Source organism: Rhyacophila brunnea, unplaced genomic scaffold (assembly GCF_057557595.1).
Source record: "Rhyacophila brunnea isolate RB1 unplaced genomic scaffold, BYU_Rbru_1.0 scaffold_13, whole genome shotgun sequence".
NCBI lineage: Eukaryota > Metazoa > Arthropoda > Insecta > Trichoptera > Rhyacophilidae > Rhyacophila > Rhyacophila brunnea.
Window position 1 is genome coordinate 25,529,452 of NW_028232785.1, and position 27,029 is coordinate 25,556,480.

At 34.7% G+C, this 27,029-nt stretch overlaps 1 protein-coding gene across 1 annotated transcript; it reads right to left on the minus strand.

Annotated features, from left to right (window-relative positions):
• Window positions 1-7,460: 7,460 nt before the first annotated feature.
• LOC147077054 (uncharacterized) lies at window positions 7,461-12,903 on the minus strand. Its single transcript, XM_085940674.1, has 5 exons — window positions 12,693-12,903; window positions 12,465-12,587; window positions 10,865-10,951; window positions 10,439-10,537; window positions 7,461-9,120 (listed from the first exon to the last, which is right to left on the minus strand). The coding sequence occupies exons 1-5, from the start codon at window positions 12,843-12,845 to the stop codon at window positions 8,335-8,337; spliced, it is 1,248 nt and encodes a 415-aa protein (XP_085796800.1). The 5' UTR covers window positions 12,846-12,903; the 3' UTR covers window positions 7,461-8,334.
• Between the last annotated feature and the right edge of the window lie 14,126 nt (window positions 12,904-27,029).

A 27,029-nucleotide genomic window follows, 5' to 3' on the forward strand; every position in this document is an offset into this window, starting at 1 on the left:
AATGTACGAAAAACACACAACAACCCGACCAATCTGATTGAAACTTCGCAGCATACTGAATCGGTAGTGCCGCTGCATAAAAACAAACCGCTTACAGTATTAGTCGCGCCACTTGTCGGCTTTTCTAAGGACTTATTGACCCACCCTCGTATATTTTTTAAATAAAAAACTTTACATTTAAAAATTTGTTTTTATTAATAGCTGTTTGCTCCCCTATAAATGCACAAAAATTCAGTACATATCGCTGCCTGATTTTTAGGTTGTTCTATGTCACTTTCAGTAAAATGTTCAGGAGAGCAAATTGAAAATTCACATTGAAATAATAAATTGCACCACCAATATATATATACATCGCTGTCTGTTTCCCAGGTTGTTCTATGTCATTTTCTGTAAAATTCTCAGGAGAGCAATTCGATAGTTCATATTGAAACAATTGCATAACCTATATAATATATATTAAAAACTGTGTTCTGCATATAAAAGAATAACATATTTTTGAGATTATCGACAAATGCGTTCATAATTTTTATATTCTAACTAATGGGTTAAACAGAGTTCTGGAAATAGAATAAAATGGCATTAAAAAGTCATTTATCTTAAAAATGTGTAATAGAACAACCTCAAAATCACTCAGCGATATATCGAAGACACAAAAAATCACATAATTCTAGTAAACATGTTTCAATGTACATATTCAATACGGTTGCATCCAGAGTAGGGAATCCAATCCCGAGCCAAAATTCTGATCCCGGGATTTCGGGATTACAATTTGACAATCCCGGGATTGGCATTTTTTCCATTGTTAATATAAAATTTTTATATTTACAAATAACATTGATAAAATCGGTCAAAAATAAATCAAGTATAATTTATACTATTTAAGACATTTATTGTTAATATTGTATACGTTCAATCTTGGAAATAGACAAGTTTGACGGAGTAAATAATATTGTAATTTAAATAATAATGTGAATTTAATAGGAGATTGCTGTTTCTGATAGTAAAGACTTAATGAATGTATTAGCGAGATTTAAAATAGTAAAGCAAATAATCATGGCGTACTTATGGCCTTTCCGCTTCATAAATCTAATTAGTCAGACAAAAATGAAACTGCCGTAAAAGTATGATATCATGATGGAATTACTTTGATAAAAGTGCGAAGCGTTGTTTTTTTCCAATCTTTCCATTTTTAATAATTTATATGAAAAAATAAAATGAATTGGCAACCTACACATGGGTATAAATCAAATTTCATTCAAACTCAGTTTATTTCTAATGTAGTTATTTTTTATTAAAAGTATTTTTTCTGTTATATTTTCGCTTTTATTTTATTTTCCATAAAAATTGATAAAAAATCAATCCCGAAATCCCGGGATTATGTTAATCAATCCCGGGATTCATAGGTATCGAAAATATCTCGGGATCCCGGGATTGGAATCCCTAATCCAGAGGTATTTTGTAAACATCAACAATTTCATATACCTGCTGCATTATTCCGGGTCCTTACTGTGTCCTCACTTCAGTGTCATCACTTAGACCTTGTCCATATGACGCGTGACTGGCCGTGAGTGCATGTGGACAGCTCAATGAAGTCATCTGTATCTCGACCGCGCGCGAGAGGTAACTCGTCGTAAATTCGTGTTGACAGTTAACTAAAGTCACTTGTACCTATAAAGCGCACTCATTCCAGGTACATGTGACCTCATTGAGCCATCCACCTGTAATCGCCTAGTGTCGCGCGGTCGACGTACAGGTGACCTCAGTGAGCTTTCCACATGTACTGACGGCGAGACACGCGTCATCTGGACAAATTATTAAGGAAATATGCTCTAAAATCCCAAAGAGCCCGTAACCATTATCGAGATGACTCATAGAAATATGATCAGCTTTGACTACGGGACATAGCAATCTCGAGCCCATAAGATAATTCGTCGTGCCTTTGACGTAACAACACAAATTTGACGTTTACATAATACTGAACTTTATTCATTACCTATTTTAACAGAAGTACAAAATAAAAATAATATGCTAGTAAATACAATAATAATACCTCTTTGTAGTGATACCAAATAAGATTTATTATATTATCATAATGCCTAAATCCCCCATCAAAAATCCTCCAATTGACAGAGTTGGGAATATAATGATATTATTGTAATTGTAAATGAGTCAAGGCTAGATAGATAATGCACAGCGAAACAAAGAAAAATAAAGTTACCGTTATCTGTTTCTGGGCGGACGAAGAGTCGAGAAATGGGTACGTCAGTCGGCTACCTACCCTTGTTGAGCCTTTACGTCGCCTCTAAATACGATTCGTTACCTTTTTCGCGCCAAAGCGCGTGTTAGTAGTTAATTGTTACTTGCCAAGCGAAATATACTTAATGTCCCTGAATCGGTATTTTTAATAAGTGGAAAAGTGTAAATCAACACCCTCCGTAAACCCATACCTATCAGTAGGTACTTGTCTAAAATATCCGGGACTGGTAGTTTTTACATTAGCACAATCCTCAAGAAATCAAGATAAGTATTTTAGATTTTTGAGATTTATTTAAGACTGTTAGAAGGTATTAAAGTTGGAATTAACACGTAAGGTTTAAAAAGTCAATTGCCTTCAAATTAAATATCTTAAATTTGAGTGATTTAAACGGTATACTTTCCAATATTGTTATGATTATTTATGCAGCAGGGCCATACATTAATGTGTCTACAATAATGGCAGAAGTACCTGATACAACTGGAATATCTACAATAATTAACAATGCCCACAGAGCCTTCCTGCCTACATCAAAGGCAACACAAAATGACTTAGAAAGGTTGGATACTGTGGGTACAATATAATATAATATATTGATTGACATGAATGGTAGGTATCGCAGTTTACCTGTCAGCCAGGAAGCAAGAGTTGGTGTACCAGAAAATGTTGAAATGACTAAAAATGAAAGAATGAATAAAAATGATAGGAAAGACGAAACGTTAAACAAAAATAATGTACTTATATCAAATACAGTAAGTACCTAAACAAAACACCTCATACTTCTAATTTTAAAATGTGTAGTTCAGTATCTATTATTGATTGTGTACCTACAATTATTTTTTACATCAAAGCAATTGCTTCCTAATTTTTATTTTTCACAATCATTTATCTGAAATTAGCTCATATGATGGTTTTAATAAATATGTCGCAATCATCCTACTCAGCATTACATGGGTGAAACACTTTAATTATGTATGTTTTGTTGTCAAAACAAAACAATATAATGAAAACGATAGTCAGCATTTCCTCAACCATAGCTAGATCAGTAGGTTCTGTTATGACTTGTTAATTGCTACAATGTTTCTTGTAATGAACTGCTTTAGTAAAAATAAGGGCAAATCATATATCCTCACTCACTCATAGAGTCCGTCACGCGACGCATTACTATCGTCACGAGTTTTTCGTTTGACATCGTCCACCGATCTCACCATTACATCCGTGCCCGCGATTATAACCTCTCCCTGGCATCTTTTATAATGTATTATTCTGGTATCGATAAATTTAATAAACTCTCCTTCTCACAACATCCAAACGAACTTTTATCTCCTCCACCTCATCATTTACTCCGAATACATAATATACCTATGATAATATGAAGTGACGTCCCCTGGGTGTAGGCAGATTGAGCGTCGCTTGGGGGCGGCAGTTACTCAAATGGCGGCAAATTGAGGTAAATCATTTGGAATATATAACTACCTAAACTTAGTATAACGAAAATATTTTTCCATTAAAAAATCAGCTCACTGGTTTTGTCGGGATTCGCGATATCTAGTTTACTTCCGTTTCCCTTTGACGTCCTTGGTGACCAGAAACGACACGTGCAGATTTGCGAATAATTAGTATGATATTTTGTTAGTAATGTTTCCATAAAACACATTTTTTAGTTATTGGATTCATGAAAGGATGATAAAAATACTGTATATAAAAATGAGGCGGAATTTTGGCGCTACCTGGGGCGGCATTTTATCTAGGGACGTCACTGATAATATATAAATAAAAAACGGTTGATGATGGTAGATAAGTTTTATTTACGGAAAGTTTACAGATATACCTAAAGTGAGGAGAAGGAACTTGTCTATGTAGCGGACGTAGCGGTAGAGTTGTGGAGATCGAATGCCACAAACTGGTGAAACGTCGACTTTATATATCGTTATTGGGCATAGGAGAATCTAGATTAGAAGTCACGACAACATACACAACAGCTTTCTGGTAAAGCCACGGACGAAGCCGTGTTAGATCAACAATTATCAGATGCCCACACAAGGGGGCATTTTTAAGTCAAGATTTCCTCCCAGAAATGGAAATACAAATAATTATTTAAGTAATATTGAGGATCGTGACCCAGTTGACACTGGAAGATCCACGGCACTTATAAATCGGTGTAACTATCTGAGCCATTTAATTTTTGTTCAAATATTCCGAAGCGGCATAGCAGCGTGGACGACACAAACGGATACCTACTAACTTGTACTTAACAATTGATGACAGTTGCTATGCGCATTTGATAAACATTTTTGCGGATGCAACAGCTCGCAATAACTCATGTGATGGGTGCACACCATTAGTTAAATATGCAGGTCAGATGTTTATTGTTTGTACTATGTGCGAAGTGTCATTAATTATTTATTTAAGAAAAACAAAACATTGTGGACTAGAGATGGGAAAACTGGTCGATTGTGAAGACTGAGTATACTTAATACCAGTATAAAAAAAATATTTAGTATATAAACTTGTTCCAAAATACTTACTTGTATTTGGAATACTATATATATCGTTTGGCGTGCGTATGCGACAAAAGTTTCATACTCAACTGAAACTAAAAACAACTCCATACTACTATTAGTATTTTAAAATACGTATCGGCTCAGTGACTCAGACTGTGTATCGGCTTCAATATAATCGCTAAAAATACGCTGAGCTCCGCTTGTCGAAAAATTTTCATTTATTATGAAATTTTAAATTTATGAGTTGTTTTTCTGTTAGGTTACAATATTATTGTTAACAAAAATGAATAACAGTGATTTTTTTTATTTAAAACATGTTTTGAGCGGTATATAACGAGTCTAAGCCTGTGCGTCATCTCACCACTTTGCTGCGATACAAAATTTAGGACCAATTATTTATACATTTGAACGCAATAGACTAATAAATTAAAATATACTTATATTCAAGTGCTATTTCGTTCGTGCGCATTTAATGTCAATAGTGTTGAAAGTCTACCAACTGGCGAGTGCACAGAACAGCGACTCGCGATATCATCATAAGTTTTTTTTGGAATAAGTTTATTGGGCCACAAATACTTAGTATGGGTAGTTTCATCCGAAACTTGAGTATACAAACTGGTGACAGTATTTCCAACTCACCTCTACTTTGGACATATAAAATTTGGAGATTTATATTTTACAAATATTACTCTCACAAGGGGGAAGAAGAGAATATAGAAAATAATAACAAAAAAAACATACTTAAGTGTCTGGGTATGCATAATGGACCTGGAAAAGTGCAATATTCTGCGGTTGAGTTACTAGAATCTAAGGGTAAACACGGTAGTTGGTGGCACCAATTGAAAAAAAAGAAATTGTTTTTTGAAATGGACCCGCAAATAGGTAAGTATGGTTCTACAGATAAATGATGATTCGTGGTCACACTCTGCAGAGAGGCATTGTAAAGGGAGATTTCAGAAATAAAAAATAATTAAATAGAAGCTGACTATGTTAGGTACATAAATATTTTTTATAAATGACACTACGGATAAAATGTGTCGCTAGATTTAAAAATCAGCCAAGTCCATAATAGATGAATAGGAGAAAAACAGCTTTTTGTTTTCTCAAATACACAGTCACAAGGGTGAAAGTTTATATTATTTCGAGTATAGAATATTTAAAATTAATAAATTCCACATTTTGATAATGCAGAAATGTTAGAAAGCAGTAGTTCTTCAGCAATTCACAAAAAAGTAAAAAATACCTAAAGGTGGACTTGGCTGATTTTGAAATGTAGCGACACAAATGTAGTTAAAACTATAATTAGTGCAACTTATCACTAGACATAACAAAAAAAACACTATAAGAAAGGTTCAGGCAACAGTGTAAAAAATCGACAAGTATAAGTTGTCCGCTGAGTGAAGGCTACACATGCTAACACTTGACATATCATTCATTACTTTTTCATATTATCATGAACTTAACTCTAATTTCGAACACCGAAGGATTTATGGTGGTAAGTATATCTATACTTGTTGACCATGTCCGATGCTAATAGAATCATATGGGTCTCCACAAAGTAGAGTTTTGAATTAACAGATTTTGTTTTTTTACGAGAAATGGATGTCAGCCATTTGCTGAACCTATTAGATCCATACCCTGACTCACACACAAATTGAAAAACAATATGTGTACTTGCCAGACCCAGGATTCGAACCTGGGACCCACGGCGTGATACTCCAACGCTTAAGCCGCGTGGCCACCTATACTAGTGATATCTTATTATTTCTACACATGTCAATCAACCATGGTTGACGTTTAGTAGGTACACTGGCTTTTGAGAATTAAATCTCTTCAAACACAACTTTCAAAACAAACTTTAAAATATAACGGTACGGAATATATTATAGTGTAGCTTCCAAAAGTTGGTAAGTCGATAATTTGGGTACCTATTTAGAGTTAACAAGCGATTATTTGTATATACTTATATATACGGTGATTGAAGTTATCATGAAGAGACGATTTACGTGGCTGGGACACGTATTCCGGATGCCGCCAAGGAGTGCGGCACTTCGTACCCTTGTGGCACAGCCTCAAGGGTTCCGTCGCTGTGGCAGGCCCTCCCTCACCCTGCAGCGATGCTACAAAAGCGACCTACGTGCTGCAGGTCCGACATGGCGGGAGGCGCAGGAATTGGCGATAGACCGAGGGAAGTGGCGCCAACTTGTGCTTGCCCTATGCCCCAATGTTGGGACGTGACAGGGTGGAAGAGAACGAAGAGAAGAAGAGAGATATAAATGTCTCCTAGCAAATAACAAGGTCGTCCGATATATTATAGAACATGCACATAAAGCACAAAGAACTGATTTCAGAGTGCATGTCAAACTTACAAATTGCAATTGCTCCATAACATGAGATCGAGATTTAGCAACAGTTGACAATAACCCCACGGCATGTACTGTCAATAACGTTTGCTAAATATATAATATTATATTCTATTCACACAGAATTCAAACTAAGAGATTTCTTGCTTAAAATACGGAACCTATTAAAAATTGACAATCGTAATCCATTCTCCCGGAATAGTATCGCTATCCAGGATCTTGGTTGAAACACAGTCGTTAAGCTGAGATTGCATTGACAAATTCTTTGGCCAACCATCTGCCACGATCGCTTCCCTGTATTCGTAAGCAAATCAGAACAATTCTCTTTTTTTTGGTACCATTACCTATGTCGAAAATTACCGAGAACGTACGAAAGTATCCGAATTTTCGACCTACGTGAAAGTGCATTCATTACGAGCCTGTAGTCAAATGCGGAAGGCACTGACGTTTTATCCAGAGTCCAAGTTTGATTCCCGATGAAGCCAAAAAACATACAAGTATATTATTTCATTAAACCCAGGCTGTCTACATTATTGTTTAATCTATGCTACTACACTTACGTTTTAATATACTATTGCCATTAGGCCTTGTAGCCTGCGGTGATAAAAATAATTTGTGTTTTTCTTTTCACCAATACACAATCTGTATTTTCATAGATATTTTTTTGCATACGTACGAATAAATTTGCACGGTTTTTAACCACCATGTGTCATTTTATGTTTGATTAAATTACCAAGGCGCGAACATTTATAAGAGCAAACGTCGCATTCATATGGTTTTTCACCAGTATGCCTTCTCTTGTGTAGTTTTAAGGAATCTGACCGTGAACATGTATAAGAACATTCATCGCATTCATATGGTTTTTCACTGCTATGCGTCATTTTATGGATTTTAAGACGTTCAGGCCGCCTGCATTTATATGAGCATATATTGCAACCATATGGTTTTTCACCAGTATGTATCCTATTGTGTACTTTTAGATCTTGCGCCAGTACAGAACTATAAGCACATACCTCGCATTTGTAAGGCTTTTCACCACCGTGTGTCATTTGATGTATTTTTAGACTACCGCGGTACGAGCATTTGTATGAGCACACATTGCATTCAAACGGTTTTTCACCTGTATGGTTCCTCTTGTGCAGTTTTAAAGAATGAGGCCGGAGACATGTGTAGGAACACATATCGCATTTGTATGGTTTTTCGCCAGAATGCATCATTTGATGTATTTTAAATTTACTTGATGCGGACAAGTATATGAGCAAATATTGCATTCAAATACTTTTTCACCACTGTGTGTCATTTGGTGTATTTTTAAACTATAAGTCTTTCTAAATGCAAAAGAACATTCATTGCATTTATACGGTTTTTCGCCGCTGTGTGTCATTTTGTGCGTTTTAAGAGTACCGGGAGTAGAACATTTAAATATGCAAACATCACATGTGTATGGTTTCTCACCAGTATGAGTTAATTTATGCATTTTTATGGCTTGTAATCTACTACTTGAATAAGAACATACGTCACAACTATATGGTTTTTCACCACTATGTGTCATTTTATGTGTTTTCAGATTACCAACCGTCGAACATTTATACAAGCACACATCGCATGTGTGTGGTTTCTCACCTGTATGTGTCATTGTATGCGCTCTCAACGCTTGTGGCCTATTGCTTGAAAAGGAACAAACATCGCATTTATATGGTTTTTCACTCATTTTTATTTTTTCTGGGTATTCTGGGTGAATTGACTGTGTAACGGAAATGACATTCTGACCAATTTCTTTTTTTATGACAAGTCCGACCACATTCGGAGAACTATCCAATTTGGTTTTCATTTTAGTTTTTTGAGTGTCTATGGTTTCATTTGAATTCTGTTTAATCTTGTTATGGATGCCTTCTTGTATCAGGCATGTGGCAATATCTTCACGATTGCTGGACTTATCTGAATCCCTGCTGGATGGTAGACTTTCGTGACCTTTTGTGAAACATCGCTGTGCTGTAATCTAGAAAAAGATTAGATTATTTACTCAGTGACAGAAATAAAACCTAAACAATATTGTTACATGCTTGAGAAAAGGGATTGTATTGTATAATACAACACAGAACAGATCAATAAGATAAACATATAAAAGCCAACCGTGGAATACAATTTTGAACATTTTTTGAAGCAGGGTACTTGTACTATAACAAAGTGCGCCGATTGCCATTAACATTATTAGCATCATTGACCATTAAGTGCATACTAGCATATTAGCATACATGTAATAGATTGTATTTTAATTCTTTCGAATGTAACGCCAGATGTCCACCTTATAAATACATATTATATGAAAATGTACGGATCCTCGTTATTCGAAGGTAATTGGGACCCAAAAGTACCTCTTAAAGCAAACCGATTAAAACGGGGACTAAAATCACTTAGTAAACGGGTTTAATTGTGAGACGTTTAGAATAGAAAAAGATATCTGAGCAAAACAGAAATAGTGTAGGAGTTTGGGATTGAAAGAATGAAATTGACAGTTGATTACTGTGAGCTATTGCGCTTGTGATTTGTTTTCAGTTTTTTTGGATCTTCCTGCAAATTCGTTACTGCGGGGACTCGGATAATGAAGATCCCATGTATGTAGATTTTGAGTAGCCAAGAAGAACTGTACTTACATTAAAATAAAGGAGATTCATACAGATTTTTGTGAAAAAAATGTCTATAATCTCTTCAGAAAAATGTATCTAGTTTTATGTTCAGATTTATATGGAATGATGTATCTATTATGCAGATATATACAAAAAAATCTTTAATTGACATAAGACAATCTAGGTAGCTACTAAAAATTAGATCATTTCCAGGAAACTCACTAGCCAACAGATTTGATTTTATGTACGTAGAGGTTTGTGCGCTATGTGGTTCAGAGACAGCCATGTACGTATTTTGCCTGGACGATCACAGCCATAACAATATTACTTACACATAATCACCCTGACATTAAGATATAATCTACTGAGAATTAGAATATTTCCACGAAACAGTGGAGGTCTTGGGTATGTTGGGTAGATCGTTGTAATATTTATCATTCGACGCCCTTGTGCAACGCATGACCTGCTCACCCCACGGGACGTCACTGGCTATCATACAGTGGTATCTGATGGCACTAAGCTACTATAAGAGTGTCTTAAAATCCCCTGCATAGATGAACTTATAAAGTTCGGCGGGTGTACGTGGCAGCGAAGAACTATTGACTGAGTATAGTGGAAGGAGCTAAAGGAGGCTTTCATCCAGCAATGGATCGACCATGGATTCTGTTGACACTATAATCAGGTACATACCTGTGACTTCGAAGGTCCGCCAAACTCTTCAACCGTGTGTGGTATTGTATCATGATCTTGTGTGCGTAGAAGAAGATCGACTTGTGGTTTGATTTCAATCTACAAACAAAACGATATACATTGATTATAAAACTTTAACTATAATAAAATTATTATAGTTACAGTATTTTTTTTTTTACCATGTCCGATCCTAGTAAGATCACATGGGCTTCTACTGGGTAGAGGTTTGTATTTACTTATATTTTGTTTTTACGAGAAATGGACGTTAGCCACTAGCAGCACTAGCTCAACCTATTAGGTATTCAATATGTATGTTTTCTAGATCCAGGATTCGAACCTTTGACCCACAATATAAACCGACACGTTAACCGCTCGCCTATCTTTATTATATTGACATATGCATAAAAAATCATTATAAAAAATAACCTTAATGCTGGTATCGAAAGCTCTGTCAATATTATCTTCTTGCTTAATTTGGTTGGATAAACGATTGACGTCAGATTTGGTGCTAACCTACAAACAAAACAACATTATTAGTTATACACAAACGCGCAAACAGAATTTATTATTGGTTATAAGGTACGTGATAGGGTACCACTGACTTCCATATTTACCCCGCCCACTACTAATAGCTTCTCGTCACTTAAACTACGGCCTACTGCACTTTTCCATGTACTTTCTCTACACCCAGACACTCTTCAATTTGAGTGCAGCAATAAACACCAAGCCTACAGGTATAAGTTATCTACTTTGTGCTCATCTACGAGTTATTCATGAGTACCACTGATCGTCTAGTGGCCACAGCAACTTGCGTGTCATAGAATGCCGCGACCAATTCCCATAAACAAACACTCCGCTCTTGACTCTGGAGATAAACACTTGGTCTATAAATTATTGCAATCTGTCGCATCCACGATCATTTATGTCCGCTTGTATATTGTCCTCTCAGTTGTATTTTTGACATGCCGCATCAGAAAATTAGAGCAAACATTGGATGTGTTAGATAATTGAATAAATTATTCGTGAGTACCACGGATGTTCCGATGGCCACAGACTTTGTGTGTCGTATAATGCTGAGAGGAGTGTGATCAACCACAGTCAATGGCGCTGGATCAATCCATTGGGAAGGCTGTTCGATAACCAAATTATCCAGATCACGAGGTCATGACGAAGAGGAAGATATAATATTTCATCCACATATATAATATGTATGTTTTCCATTCCTCGGGGAATAATCCTGACCATTGCGGACTCGAGTAGAAAGCCGATACATTCACAAAGACTGGTCCTACCTTTTCCGCCCCTCCCGTGCTTGCCTATGGTTTGATTTGGATAGATGAGTTAGGTAGGTACATGATAAATAATACACTAGCATTATCACACCTTCTACAAATGTAATGCATAGATAGATCAATGCTACATATTTGCTCAGGTATGCTCAGGCTTTATAACCTAAAGATGGAGCTGTCCTGACCCAAACCCTCACGCTCACAAGTACGGGTCTGCGTATATAACACAATACGTCATGTAAAAATAACCTACTTTTATATAGTTCCATTGGATAGAACCTGTAGTACACGTGCATGGATTTAATTGCACCAATAATGTATATTTTAAACTATCGCGATAATAACTTACTGTTCTTGCAATTTGCATGATACAATATTATGATACTTACTACATGTTTGCATTGCATCGTTTTGTTTTGGCCGCGATAATACGTACTGACAGCAATAAATCCATGCACATGTAAATTATTACATTTAAAGGTTCTTATCGGTTTAAGGGAAGCCAGCGGCAAACAAATTTTGAAAATAGCCAATATACTGGATTACTTGTTAGGTTTGGTTAGGGTTAAGTTAGCTTGGATTAGGTTAGCTTAGGTTTTCATTCTTGAATTCATGAATTTTCTAGCATGATTCAAGCAAGAAGAATTCAAGCCTGGTTCCCGCCTGGCTTCCCTTAAACCGATTTAAAAACCCTGAAATAGGTAATAAAAGTAATACAACGGAACCATATCAGTTACCTTTAAATCATATTCGGAAGTCAGCGACTTGGACCATTCGCAAAATTCTTTACCAAACGAGTGACAGTTTTTATCTATGAATTTCGTACATATTGAATCCACTTCGGTTTTTATTGTCACGTCCTGAAAATAAAACAAAATACAATATTATCATTAAATCTTAGACAACACAAGGAATGATAGTTCAAACAAGTAATAATTGTGCTTATTTGAGTGGTAAAAATTAACCTCAAAACCCGCATCGTATGTCTTGTCAATATATTCTTGTTTAATGAATGATTGTGACGTTTGGACTTCCGGGCTATGTAAACTGGTAGATGTTTTGCATTTTTGTCTTCCTGTATTGTATTCAAAGTCATCCGGTTCACTTTTAATGTCCATTTTGAATCTTTAAGAAAAATATACATGTATTTGAAAAAACACAAGCCAATATCTGTTCGTAGGACAAAACGTATGAAACTAGGGCTGTCATAAAAGTGTCAATACTTTTAGACCAATACTTCAAACTTCATTGTCAGGATTGAATTCATGGCCCGTAGCGGACAGGCCTCTAGCCTGGGGACCCGAGCTCAGAAGGGGCCCATCGTGGCGAGTCGATCAGCTGATAATCGAGATAAACACATGTCAAAAATTAGTTTTATTAGTTAAAAGTCGCCTACTTCAATAATATTATTATTTAAAAATATGTTTCTTGTGGTACAATTTTTATATGTGTGTCGAGACTCGACAGCTCCACAATTTAAGCGGTTGTATTAAAAATCCACCTTAATTTTACTGAGGCCACATTGATTAGAAAACACTACTGTAAGCGTCACACTGACTTCACCCTTTGCGATGGATAAGGGACCCGCCAAAGATCCTAGCCTGGGGGCCCGCTTCAGGATGTCAGGGCCATGATCGAATTAATTGACTCTTTTCCCCGAGTTGCGTTGGAATGTTGAAAAAATGTTGATTGGCAGTGACGCTCCTGGGCAAAGTGACGCCCTTGAGTATACTCAGAATGCCGCCATTTTTCATTTTTATTGTCAAATTAAATTTGTTCACGTAAATGTAACGCGCATTTAATTTTTTTTCCTACATAGGTACCTATCGAAACGAATATACTGTAAAATGAGGTGAGATTAAGCCAATGCGATTAAGTAAGTAAATCAATTTAACTCGCTCGGTACCGCAAACGAGAATCCTCGTTATATCAATAATTACGCTGAGTACCGCGCGCGAGGATCCTCGTTTTGTTGCGCGTTTTTAAATAAATATGTTTACTGTGACATCTATGTATTTTCAACGAAAACATTTGACACATCCTGTTAGATTATAAAATTCAGTACCGACTGGTATAGATAAAATATCGATATCTGTTTTACCTTCTGTGATATTATTAAATAAAAATCACAATTTATTTTTATTATTGTGAGACGCCATTTTTGATCATTCTCTCGTGTGACTTTACCGAATTACGTACTGATTTTGAAGACGAAAATTACAGTAATAAGCAATAAATGGATTCAATAAGGTAAGAGAAATAATTTATCTATGATATTTTATATAATTATTTATGGTTTCTGGCAATATAAATTAATTTTACGTGTTTCTTCATGCACGTAACTTTACTGTCAAAATTTCCGAATGCAAAGTTTGAATGTTCTCATTATTTACCAATCCCTTGATAATGTGCCGATTTATTACTTTATAAGCTTAGAATATTGAATTATTATGAATATTCGATATATTTATATGTGTTTGAACTAGTATTTAGTTAATTCTACGTGCTTTTCCAACATTCAAAATTTCTTGACTAATGGCGATTTTTGTTGTTGTTCACAGCTGTTCCAAACCAACCGATTTGCCTCCAGAGGACAAAAATTACATAAATAAGTAAAAAAAAGGATTCAATAAGGTAAGATAAATAAGTTTTCTATGATATTTTATATGTTTATTGATGGTTTCTGGCAATTTAAATTAATTTTACGTGTTTCTTCGTACACGAGACTGTACTGTCAAAATTTGAATGTTCGCATTATTTACCAAATACTTGATAATGAGCCGATATATCACTTTATAAGCCTAGAATATTGAATTATTATGAATATTCTATACAATTATATGTGTTTGAACAAGTATTTAGTTAATTCCACGTGTTTTCCCAACATTCAAAATTCGTTTACTAATGGCGATTTTTTTGTTGTTTACAACTAATCCAAACCGACCGATTTGCCTATGATATCCAGATAATTGACTGATCAGCCACGTCACAAGATAATAATTTATACGCAAAATATAATTTATATAAGATAATCGAACATTTTGATAAAGCCTCATGTTTCCCAAGAATTAAATTCTGTTTACTAATGTGGAATTTTGTTTTGATTCCAGCCTATTTTCACGCATTGAAATGGGAGGCCTTTGGAACAGGCGACTCTGAGCAGGATTATGCATTCGAGTTATTATATGACTCTGATTCAGATGTTCTACTGGATGCCACCACCGATGTCGCAGACATCACCGATTTCACCGCCGGCCACTCGAGCAACTTTGAGGACGACTTCAACGGTTTCATTAACCGCATTACAGAGGTGCTAGATGAAACCAGTATGGTGTCAGGAGTCGACACGTCCAAGGACCTACTCCCTGGCTCATCTCGGACAGAAACCAGAGGTCGAGCGGGTGGACGGCGTGGAAAAGGAAGTAGGGGCGGTCGTCCCAGAGGCAGCCGAGGAGGAAATGCGAGGTTTAGTGCCAGTGTTACTGAACCGTGGTCAACAGAAGACTACACTCCAGCACCTGGACCGTTTACTGCTGACCCAAGTGTAAAAGTGAATGTTGACGTTCAGTCTGTTCATTGATTTTTTAAAAATGTAACCCTAGTCGTAAGTTAGAATTTAAAGATTTTTTAGTAGAGTTTTCAATTTCTTTAATGTCTTTTGGTACCGATGTCTCGTCTTCTCCAGCTCTGAGGCATCATGTGGCGCTGGATTAGCCTGTAAGGTTATCTGAAGACATGTCCAGACATACCTTACAGGCGATTCTAGCGACGTAGAAAAAGGCATATCCATCAAAGCTATGCAAGGTAGGTACATGCCAAAAATAAAAAAAGGAGCGAGACTCGGTACATGTGTAAAGAGTGTGATGTTCCTCTTCACAAAAGCATCTGCTGGCAGAAATATCACAATTCGTCATTATTAAACTGTTTTTGATTGTTCCTGAAAGTTTTATTTAAATATTCCCACAAATAAGCCAATAAACCAAGATTATATCATTTACTAGAAAAAACCAATTTCATTCAAATTTGTCCGGGAATAGGGGTAAGATTTATAAAAACCTTGCAATGTTCTTAAAATATTTCGATATTCTACTTTGTAAGTTTCAATACTTCCAATCGATATGACCGGTACCAAGTATTGATACTTTTTCTGTCGAACATCCCTAATAACGTTTCAACAATCAATATTGTACCGTATATTGATTTTTGGGGAATATATTTTTTGGCTATTGCCATACAAATACTAATATACCAAAATTAAACAATTAAATAATACTATCATCTGTATATCTAAGTAAAAAAAAATTGTTACTGGACGTCTTTGACAGAAATGGTTTATTTTTTAGATTATAACAACAGATATTTTGATGATAATAATATATTTTGTAGACTGGCAATATAATCGTTTTCGTGAGTGATTCTAAAAGTTCGTATCATTGAACCTGAACTGAACGAATCAAATGGCACCGTTGGATTTATTTGATTTGGAACCGTTTGGTAGAATGTCCACGGAAACGCTTTTCTGACAACTAATTAGTGTTGCCAGTACTTAAAATTAATTCATAATATCGCACCGTGAGTGTAAAACCATAGCAAGTGCAAATTTTTCAATTTCGAGATTTAAATGCAAAACAACTGCAAAAGTCATAAACTTGATAATGTATAATTGAAGTTACTGCAAACTTAAAAATTTTCATTAAAAAAGACAGATATTTGGGTTTTACAATACAAAGATTTACTTCCATTGTTAATGTAAAACCATAGTATCTGCAAATGATTATCCATGACTAATTGTGAAACCCGAGCATCAGACGCATTCTTTTCGTGAATGCAATGTGGCATTGTTTTTATTAATGTGATAGCAGGTAATTATTGAAATGATCAGTGTTAAGACTTTGATAACGCATCCAGACGTATTCTACAACACATTATTGTTTCCTTTGATTCAAGTAATGTAGTGCAGTGTATTTTGTTTTTATCAAATATGAGTTTAAGGATTCGAATGATGGTGGAGTTAGCTTTAAAAGCTGAAAAACTTCTAAAAAGGTAAGACTTTGTGATAAATATTATACTAAAATGATATACAAAACTAACCTTAATATTATTATTGTTATGAAACTTATTATTATCGACTTATCTTATGTACCTATGTATTTATTTTATGCACCTACAATAATAAACTCTTTCAATTAACACAACAGTATATCAATCAGATCTATGATATTTTTGTTTTTGCAATGTTACAAGTTTTCAAAAATGTGACAAGTACATTTCCTGATGCTGAAGAACCCATGTTGGATATAGATAAGGATGCTGCTGGTTTGCAAGAGGAACAATACCCATTATAATATAAGCTTTTTTCAACCAAACAAGGACCTATGTGACTTTTGTGAAAAATATAAAAATTGCAGTAGGGAAGAGAAAAATATAATTCAAGTTAAATAATATATGACATTCATCAAAAAAAATAAACAATTATCGAGAACACAGAAGGCGAAAGACGAATAAAATAGTATGTTGCTATAATCTGCAGGCCGTATTATCAACACCAAATGCCCAGATATCAGTGCTATATTATAAAAGAAAGCTTTCAACCTATAATTTTACCATCTTACACACATTAATAATAAAAATGGTTACTGTTTTGTTTAGCATGAAGGGACTACAAACAAAGGGGCCAATGCAATTGGTTCTTGTGTTGTAAAATTTTTGGAAGACCAATCAATTGGGAAGGAAGTAATTTTTTATTCGGATAATTGTGCCGGACAGAATAAAAATAAATTTATTACAGCAATGTATTTATACGCCGTCCAGAATTTTAATATCCCAAAAATCACACACAACTATTTGGTCGTAGGACACACCTAGAACGAGTGTGACTCTATAACACTCTTGCATAGAGAAACAAAAAAATAGTCTTGAAGTCAGGTCCAATTTATATACCAATACAGTGGATTCCAGTGATTCACTGGAAATTGGCACTGACGAGATTTTTGATTTTCACAAGTTAGCAAATGAAATGGGCAATAATTGTCAACTCAACAAAAATAGTTAAAAGGTTAGTTGGGTAGACATTTGCGTTATTGAAGTGAGGAAAAACAATCCTTATTGCCTGTTCTATAAAAATAAGTATGAAACAGAAGTGTTTGATGTAATAAATATTAGAAAACGTCAGGGCGGACGTCAATCAGTACAACTTACACTACACAAAGCATTTATAAAACCACCTCGGATCACCGAAGCAAAATTAAATGACTTGATTTCCCTATGTTCATCAAAAGTGATACCAGAAATACACCACAATTTTTATAAAAAAAACTTTCATCTACACATTTAAATACAGATTCAGATAATAATTGACGTCGATAAAATTAATTATAAAAACAATACAATTATTGTAATTTGCTATTTTTATTTTGGTTTAAAATTGTATGCATCTATTTTAATAAACTATAGTTAGTAAGCTTAAAATATCAAAATATTATAGGTAAATATCATTCTTGATTTATTTAATAATAATATAATATATTATATTATAATGGTATTACCAAAGTTCCCAATAAAAATCTTACTGCAATTCAGGTAACTGCGAAATATCAACATTTTCTATGCATCATGGAAGTGTAAAACCATAGCAACTGCTAAAACTTGTAATCTTGATGGATTTATATGAAAAAAAATAAAATTAATAAAAGAACATGTCATAATGTATACATACACCAAATATTATGGTTTTATTTTAGAAACTCTATTTATCCTGACCAAATGAAAACTTCAAACCCTTATATCTCCAAACTATGTAATTTGCACATACGTTGGTTTTACACTCACGGTGCGATATATTAGTCTCTAAAACAGAAACATATTTGAAACGTCAACTTGTTATGAAAATCTAACCTCCTATCATGGTCTACAATAATACAAATTTAACAAACTGTCGTATTCATTCATTTTCAATATACAAAATATAAAGAATGCTTCATAAATAGGTAGCCATTTAGTTAATTTATAAGATTTATAGGTATGACGAGTTTTTAAAAATTACTTTTGATTAGAGCTTTTCATAATTATTGACCACTTGTTCATGTCGACAGTATGATATTGTGACTTAGACGACAATCGAACATATTAAATTCGTTAGGTAATATAAAGATCATTCCGGGTTGATTTAACACAGTTTGTAGTTTAGAATCTCCGTTACAAAATATAAATAAAATGAAAATAAATTCTTTGTCTGACATAATAATTATAGTAATGATATTAAATCGAACTTGCATAGAAAATAGTGCTGGATTTTGAGATAATAACACCAAAAGCGGCGTCTTGTTCGCGTATGGTTACTTATGAATAATAGGTATTGATTATTAATCTATAATACATATAATTCAAGTGAACTCCTATGGTGTAAATATCTAACATATTAATATGAACACCTCACGATATATAAATGCCGAATAATGCTTATCAACACTTTGACAGATTGCCATTAGTCTATGGATCGTCCGAATTGGTTTGACGTTTCATGTCAAACCATTTCTGATGGTCCGAGAACGGTTTGATTTTCAATGATACACTGAACCAAACGTCAAATCTCAAACCATTTCCGGTCAACTACAATTTGTATGTATATTGTCTATGGTTTAATTTGATTTGTTTCGTTCATGTTGAAAGAAACGAACCTTAAACTATTTTGCTTGTAGGAACTTTTGTTTATACACAGTCATAATTTACCCGTTAATATAATGGTAAAATGGTATAAAGGTCTGAACATTAATAATTATTGATGTTAATTTTATTATTTACAGCTGTAACACGCCAAGTACCTATGCATATTGTCGCAGTCGCTGGCGGAATCGATAAAACCTGCCCAAACTGACAGTTTAACGCCTCTTAGGGGATTATAATATTATTATCAATACAACTCAATACCTATGAACCTAATTAAAATGTTGTATTTTATTATTAAGAGGTATACTATTATATACCCACTATATACAACATTTGAGACTATTTTATTCTATAAGAAGGAAATAAATAATTATAACTTTTTTACTTTACATAAAACATTTTTCCAGAGCCCTCATTTATTTGTCAATCATGCAAACATAATACCTTATGCATTCTTATATATTTAACTAAAATGCAATTTATGTAATATTAAGATTGAAAACTAGATTCGTCCTCGTCCCAGTGAGATCTACAAGGTATAAAAATATGGTAGGTAGGTACTTATACCTATGTCTTGATCTTATAGATTGAGAGAACTAAACTGTGTCAATTATATTGTGATTTTGTTCATTGTTTTAATATTTTTTGACATATCGTGTTTTGTCATGTTACTACATACAGATTTAATGTTTTAAATTTACCTACTTCAGCTGTGTTGTAACGAAAATCATAAAATGTGTTGTTGGCACCGGTGGGTTAATTTTTTTTTTCAGCCGACTTTTGCAACGTAAGCCTCAATGACATTGAGCTACTTTATAAGCTGTTTGTTGGCGAATTTACAAACTGCATGTAAACTCACCCAGTTTTATCATCGAACAAGCTAACAAGCAGATTGTAAACAATCTACCGAGAAAAGTTCAAATCCGGTCAACTTTATACGCTACACGCTGGCGTGTGGGCCTACTGCGTCTGCGCAGTAGAGCGATAGTAGCGACCTCCCGGTAAAAAAACGAACTACTCAATACGTCCTATCAAAATAGTACCTACCAAAAATGACGGTTTCAATTCGTTAGCTAGTTGGCTTCTGAGCGAGTGGAAAATTTTGTGTGTCATCATCACAATCGCACTAGCTGATTCGCCTTTAAATGCCCCAACAAGCAGCTTGTAAAGTAGCTCAATGTCATTGAGGGTGTAGACTGATCACACCGGATACGGAATCGCGGCATACTGGTTCTGTATCACTGAAACTCCTAAATCGTATTGTCAATGGCCGCTGACCAGAGTTCGATGCTTGCTATTGATGTACTGTCAAATCATATTATTATTTCATTCCTTTTTACCTGTATTGTTGACTAAAATGATCAGTAATAATGTGTCAAGGTAAATAAATGCGCAATCTACTTAAATCGGATAACAATTTGACATAAATCGATGATATACATAAAATGGACATAAAACGGGAACCGGATGCCAACGAATTTGACGAAACGGACAGAAGCGATGATGAAAATTGGTTTGAAGCCACAATTAAGCGATCAAACAGCCCGGATGATACCCATTTCAATTTTGAGGTTAGTGTTTTTACGGCAATTTGCTTATACAACTGTCATTACACACTTTTATAACAATGTTGAATTAGTTTGACATTAGATGTACCTAGGTAAGTTGACGCTGCCAAACAAGCATTTTAGATTACGATATTCAGTACCTAATTGTATGCAGTGACGTCCCGTGGGGGTAGGCAGATTACACCTGAGACTCATTTTAAGATTAACCGATTATTACGACAGTCAAATTTAATATAGTACCTATTATAAACTTGACAACATCGCGTCTCGCTTACTCTTGAAGAATTAGATTGCAGAGACAGTCAGCACTTTTACGTGTAAACAACGTCACGATAGTTTAAAATACTCACTATTGGTGCAAGTAAATCGATGCACGTGTACAGGGGCCTTATGTTATAATTTGCAAGTTGAAGTCGCCCGGTCGACATGACGTCATATGACATCATTGTGACGTACTACCGGAGTGATAATAGCATTCGAGAAATTAACGCTACTCAAATACTGGCGTTATCCATTGTCCCCATACACAAATAGGTGTTTCAGCTTAATAATATATATGGTGAGCAGTGTGCGTTGGGCGGCTTGCCTCGAGCGTGTATTGGCTTACGTCACAATTACGTCATGTCGTCGGGTGACTTCATATCACAAGTTATAACATAGGGCTGCAGGCGCTATAATACGTAATTCTTCTTAGCTACCTACTTTATTTTTAAATGATGAACTTCAAATTTGCTGCATAAACGAACTGTTAGGTGGTTGTATGTGACAGCAAATAACTAGGGACCGAGAAGAGTGGAGGGAGCTTGGGGAAGCCTTCAACCAGCAGTCGATCGAGCCCGGCTAGTGAATGTGAATATTATTTATTTTAATTGCTACCAATGGCATGAGCAATGCAAATCGATCATATTTAACTCACGGAACGTATTTTCTCTGACACTAAAGACTAGAGTGGACGTTGGCCATCTGTCGCAGACATCTCCACTCTGCCCGGTGCTGCGCACTTCTTCTTCAGTCGATTACTCTCAAAATGCGCAAGTCTCACATGACAAGGTTTGTAAATTAATTTGCTATAAGTTAGTAAACATACCATTGGCGATGGGTGGATGTAGATTTTTAGGTAGGTAGGTGTGACATAAATAGTGCACACCAAACTTTGTCAGGCACACGTATTTTTTTCATTGAACAAGACTACAATATGCAGATAGTATTGATTAGTAATTAAATTCAATTAAACCCTGCGTCACCAAGCCATACTATACAAAAATATTCGCCGTAAGCGGGAACGTGCTCAGTGTACGTCAAAATGGAGCTTTTATGCTCTTTTCAAAGCATGATCCTGGACATTCCTTAAACGTTGTAGATCTATTTACATAATTTTGAAGCCTTACTATCCTTTATATTTATTTTAAACATTTGATGACTGCATAAAGTATTTTTATTATGTAAAATAGTATTCTTTAAACCTCTCGCTGTAATGTTTCAGAATAGTCATATTTCAGTACGTCCATGTGAAGTGGTGTTAAGATTTTCTAATATTTAATAATTTTTAAAAGCATTTATAAAACTATTAGTAAAATTTATGTCGACATTATTATAGTGAAATATTTACAATAAAACATATTGATAATCTCTGTGATCCCAAATTTGACAAGAATTAGGCATTTTAATATTCAAAAAATGGGCGAGATTTACACATTTAAAGATACTGATTATAAGCTATGTCTTTGACCATTCAAATGTGATAAACATTCTACGAATAATGTTTGCTTTATAATAATTATTGACCTTAGAATAAGTTAGTTATTTTTTGAAATGCGCCATTTCTATTGGCATTTCCCAGTGACTAAGCTACAACATACGGCCGTAGCCATAAATTGACAAACGATAAATGAAGTAGGCAGTAAGATCATAGTAACGCGCGTGTTTGAACATGTACCGTTTAAAAAAATTCGGATAGGTACATGTTCAAACACGCGCGTTAGACTCAAGTAGAAACCCAATACATTCACAACGACTGGTCCTACTTTTTCCGCCCCTCCCGTTGTTGTCTATGGATGACCTGTTATTGTTCTATAGAGTGCTCATACTGACTCGTCTGTCGCGTTCACTCAGGGAATAGGTTTGATTTGGATAGATGAGTTACATGATAAATAATACACTAGCATTAACACACCTTCTACAAATGTAATGCATAGATCAATGCTACATCTTTTTTTGGAAATCGATATTATCACTGGTTTTTGTGTGAAGGACTAGTCTGATTTTGACAGCTGATGAATAACAAAAATGTGTATTATTTATAAATAACACTGATAGTTCATAATACATTATTTGATTTAAGATTTTTTTATAATTCAATTTGAAACGAGAAAGGGTGAATCAATATGTCAAGCAATCTGGGATCTTATTTTGACAGCTGAACAGTGGACCACTCGTTGCTTGTGCAAAAAGTTATTTCAGGCTTTATTAATATAAAGATAGCGCTGACTTAAGTAAATGATGATCATTCATTAATTGTCTATTGGTGTTGTTTTTCTATTCAGGATGGTATGATAGACATCCCTACAATAAAGACCGAAGCACATTGCTCGCCGGAGAGTGAAATGGCACCGTTTGAATATGAAATACCAGTGGCTGGATGTTCCTATTCGCAGCCATGGGCAGTAATTCAGGTACCATGGTTATCTTTTTCATAAAAAACCTTAGTACAGAATCTTACCGCTATTTGTTAACACTTTCAAAGAAAATGTCTTGCGTGGGAACCACTAATAAAATTGTAGATTATGTTAATGTCTGCAACTCTTATTTGACGTTTCAATACAAAATTTAGAGCATTTCCCCAGTTACACCAGCACGAACATACCCGAATTTGCCCGAGATCCGCAAATAAGAGACGTATTTTACGCTGATACCGCCTTGCGTATGGAATTGCTTCCGTGTTAATTTGGACCAATAAAAATATCGGAAACGTGCTAAATTGTTAACTGTTGAAAGTTGATAATGAATAGCGTAATCAAATCAAATTTATTTATTTATTTTACATATAATGAACATAACAAATTATAAATTCAAAGCGTTCACGACATGACATAAAATAAGTGTTAATAACTTTTAAAAATAAAAATACAGAGAAATGTGAGTAATACAATAAGAAATGAAATAAGAAATAAAATAAAATAACAAAAATTAATGTTAGATGGAAGCACACAGAGTGAACTTTGATAGACCCTATCTTAAAAACTTATAAAACAACGTACACCTAAATTCACCTCACGTAAGTGAAATATATCAATATCCGAAGCGATTTCATTAGAAATGGTTATTGCCCTCCCAATTGGCATTATTAATGGCAGGTTAGTTCTGCGCCTTGGGAGAACAAACAACGGGTGCCCTCGATTCCTAAGGTAAATATCAGAGACACACCAAGCCAACACCACCAAGAATGGCAGAGTTCACATTTACGCGAGCGTATACGTCTGAAAAAATATGTAGCTAAATAAAGATCCCTTTTAAATTTTAAGCTACAGTATGTAAGCATACCTATGAGAAAATCAATCGGATAGAGCTACGGATAATATCCATACAGCCGAAAATAAAGGAGTCTCAAAAAAATTTTTAGACTCTCCACCATAAGGCCGTACTTCAACTGATGCGGGGCCTAAACGATAGACCCACTCTCAAGTCTGCTTCTAACTAATGAGCTATATAGGAGTAATATTTTATCGCCATTTATAAATTATGCTTATTTATATGTTTTACAGAATTCTTCCATCAATTATGAAACGTATATTAAGAAGGAACGTCTAGAGATAGAGCATGATGATACTGCAGTAGTATGTCCAAAGGTCGAGCATGACGATTCTGCTGGCGAAACCTCTAATTCTCAAAAGGATATTGATCAGGTATACCTAGACATTATAATATATGGACTTTTGAATTACTTGCTATTTTAGTTTGTATTAGAGAGACACACATATAAGTTAAGTCAACATTTTTAACTATTAAATTTACCGTAATGTCGCTGTAGGATTGGTTTCTCGAATAGACCAAATGTCAAATCTTCAGGAGACAAAAAACAAATTTGATTATCCTATATTTACATACATGGAGCCATGAAGGTATTTAAATTGTTGTTTTTACATCATATGAATGCTGTTTTCATTGCAAAGCAATTTAAAGAAAAGGATGGTTCTGGTCCTATTTAGATACAAAGAATCATTCTGCTTTAAAAGGTCGATTTCGACAAAAACGGATATTCGACAAACCAATCTATAGCGACGGTATGTTAGTATGCGAGTACACAGGCTCAAAGCACAAGGAGGTTTTCAAGTCCTAACCCCACCCCAGAAAAATACAAATTATTTTGGTAAATAATTGTATTTTTCGTCCACGATGGCACCAGCGGCTTGCGGATTAACTTAAAATATGGGTCCCAGGTTCTAATCCCGAGTCTGGCAAATGTGTCGCTGAGTTTTAAAACCCGCTATTACACTTTTTTGAAATATTTAAGATATATAATATATTGTTGCATTCGTTAATAAAATCTTTACATGAAAATTTTATCACCTCTTTCAAAATCCGCTACGATTAACTGTCATTAATGAAACAAAATCAATTTGTCTATCAAATCCCGCTATAACACTACTAAAACATTCAAAAACCTTTTTAGTTCAAAAAGTTTTTGTTGATTTTCTCAACATAATGAAAAAGTGTTATAGCGGGTTTTGAAACTCGGCGACACAAATACACATTAGGTTTCTCAATTTGTGTTTGGAGTTGAGTATGGAACTTATATGTAGAGAAAGTGGCTAACATGTATTTCTAGTAAAAACAAAAAATCTGTTAATACAAATCTCCACTCTGTCGAGGCTCATAATATGAAAAATGATCCTCTTCAGAATCGGTCATGGTCAAAGGAAAAAAGAAGTGTTTCTTTCCGCGTTTTGCCGCCATTGACGTTAGCGGCGTTCGTAATCTGTGTAAATGTGATAAAATAACTGATAATTATTTAAAGTTCATAATAATTATTCATTTATAATTATTAAATTTATATGGTACCGTTCGCACACTTTCAGACACATTTACAATTTCAAAGTTTTGAATTATTTATCGGGGAATGAAATTTTATAAGATTGCCATAATACGAACACCATGATACATGATGTGTCACATTCGTGACGCCACTTAACAGCTAATTGCGTTTGTACTCATGCATACAAACGTGCAGTATATAGTCTATAAGGTTTTTGGGAATCTCATGCATACGACCCTTAGTGTTTATTCAATTTTGAACAATTAACGATTGATGTCATTAAATTTGTACTTCTTTTTTTTGTAGATAACCCATGGACCTCTAACAAAGCATAAGAAATCTGATAAATTAAATAAACAAAATATTGTAAGAAACTTCCTGAAACCTTCAACCGGAAATGTCCAGAATCCGGAAATAACGATTGACGAACAAAATATCAAACATGAAGTAATAATATCAGGCAGTTCTCCAAAGGTGGTTAGAATAAGGTCTAAAAGGATTCCCCGTAAATATATTTGCAGTGTCTGTAATAAAGTATTGGGTACCATGAATGGTTTGAAAAAACACAATATCTCTTGCATTATTAAGTTGAACAACTTAGAAACAAATGAAATTAACCATTCTGGTATAAAACTATACAAATGTGACGTTTGTTCATATCAATGCTCGCGTCTTGATAGCCTAGATAAACATAAAGTGACGCATACAGGTGAAAAACTACTTAAGTGCCATGAGTGTACTTTTGCATGTGTTACATCACAACAATTGGAGTTGCACAAAATTAGACACACTGGTGAAAAACCATACAAGTGCGACGTTTGTTCGTATAAATGCGCGCAGTTTGGTAATCTTAGAAAACATAAGATGACACATACTGGAGAAAAGCCGTATAAATGTCTCGTTTGCTCTTTCACGTGCATTACGCCTTATCAATTAAGAGCGCACGAGATGAGACATACGGGTGAAAAACCATTTAACTGCGATATATGCTCTTATAAATGCTCGCAGCGTGGTCAACTTAATATACATAAATTGAT

Bases quoted from the DNA above. Each gene is read 5' to 3' on its own strand.
- LOC147077054 (XM_085940674.1), bottom strand. From the start codon at position 12,845: ATGGACATTAAAAGTGAACCGGATGACTTTGAATACAATACAGGAAGA. The intron at 12,588-12,692 runs GTTAATTTTTAC...TTTTATTTTCAG, and splicing joins CATACGATGCGGGTTTTGAG to GACGTGACAATAAAAACCGA. The intron at 9,121-10,438 runs GTATGTACCTGA...ATCTTTTTCTAG, and splicing joins GCGGACCTTCGAAGTCACAG to ATTACAGCACAGCGATGTTT.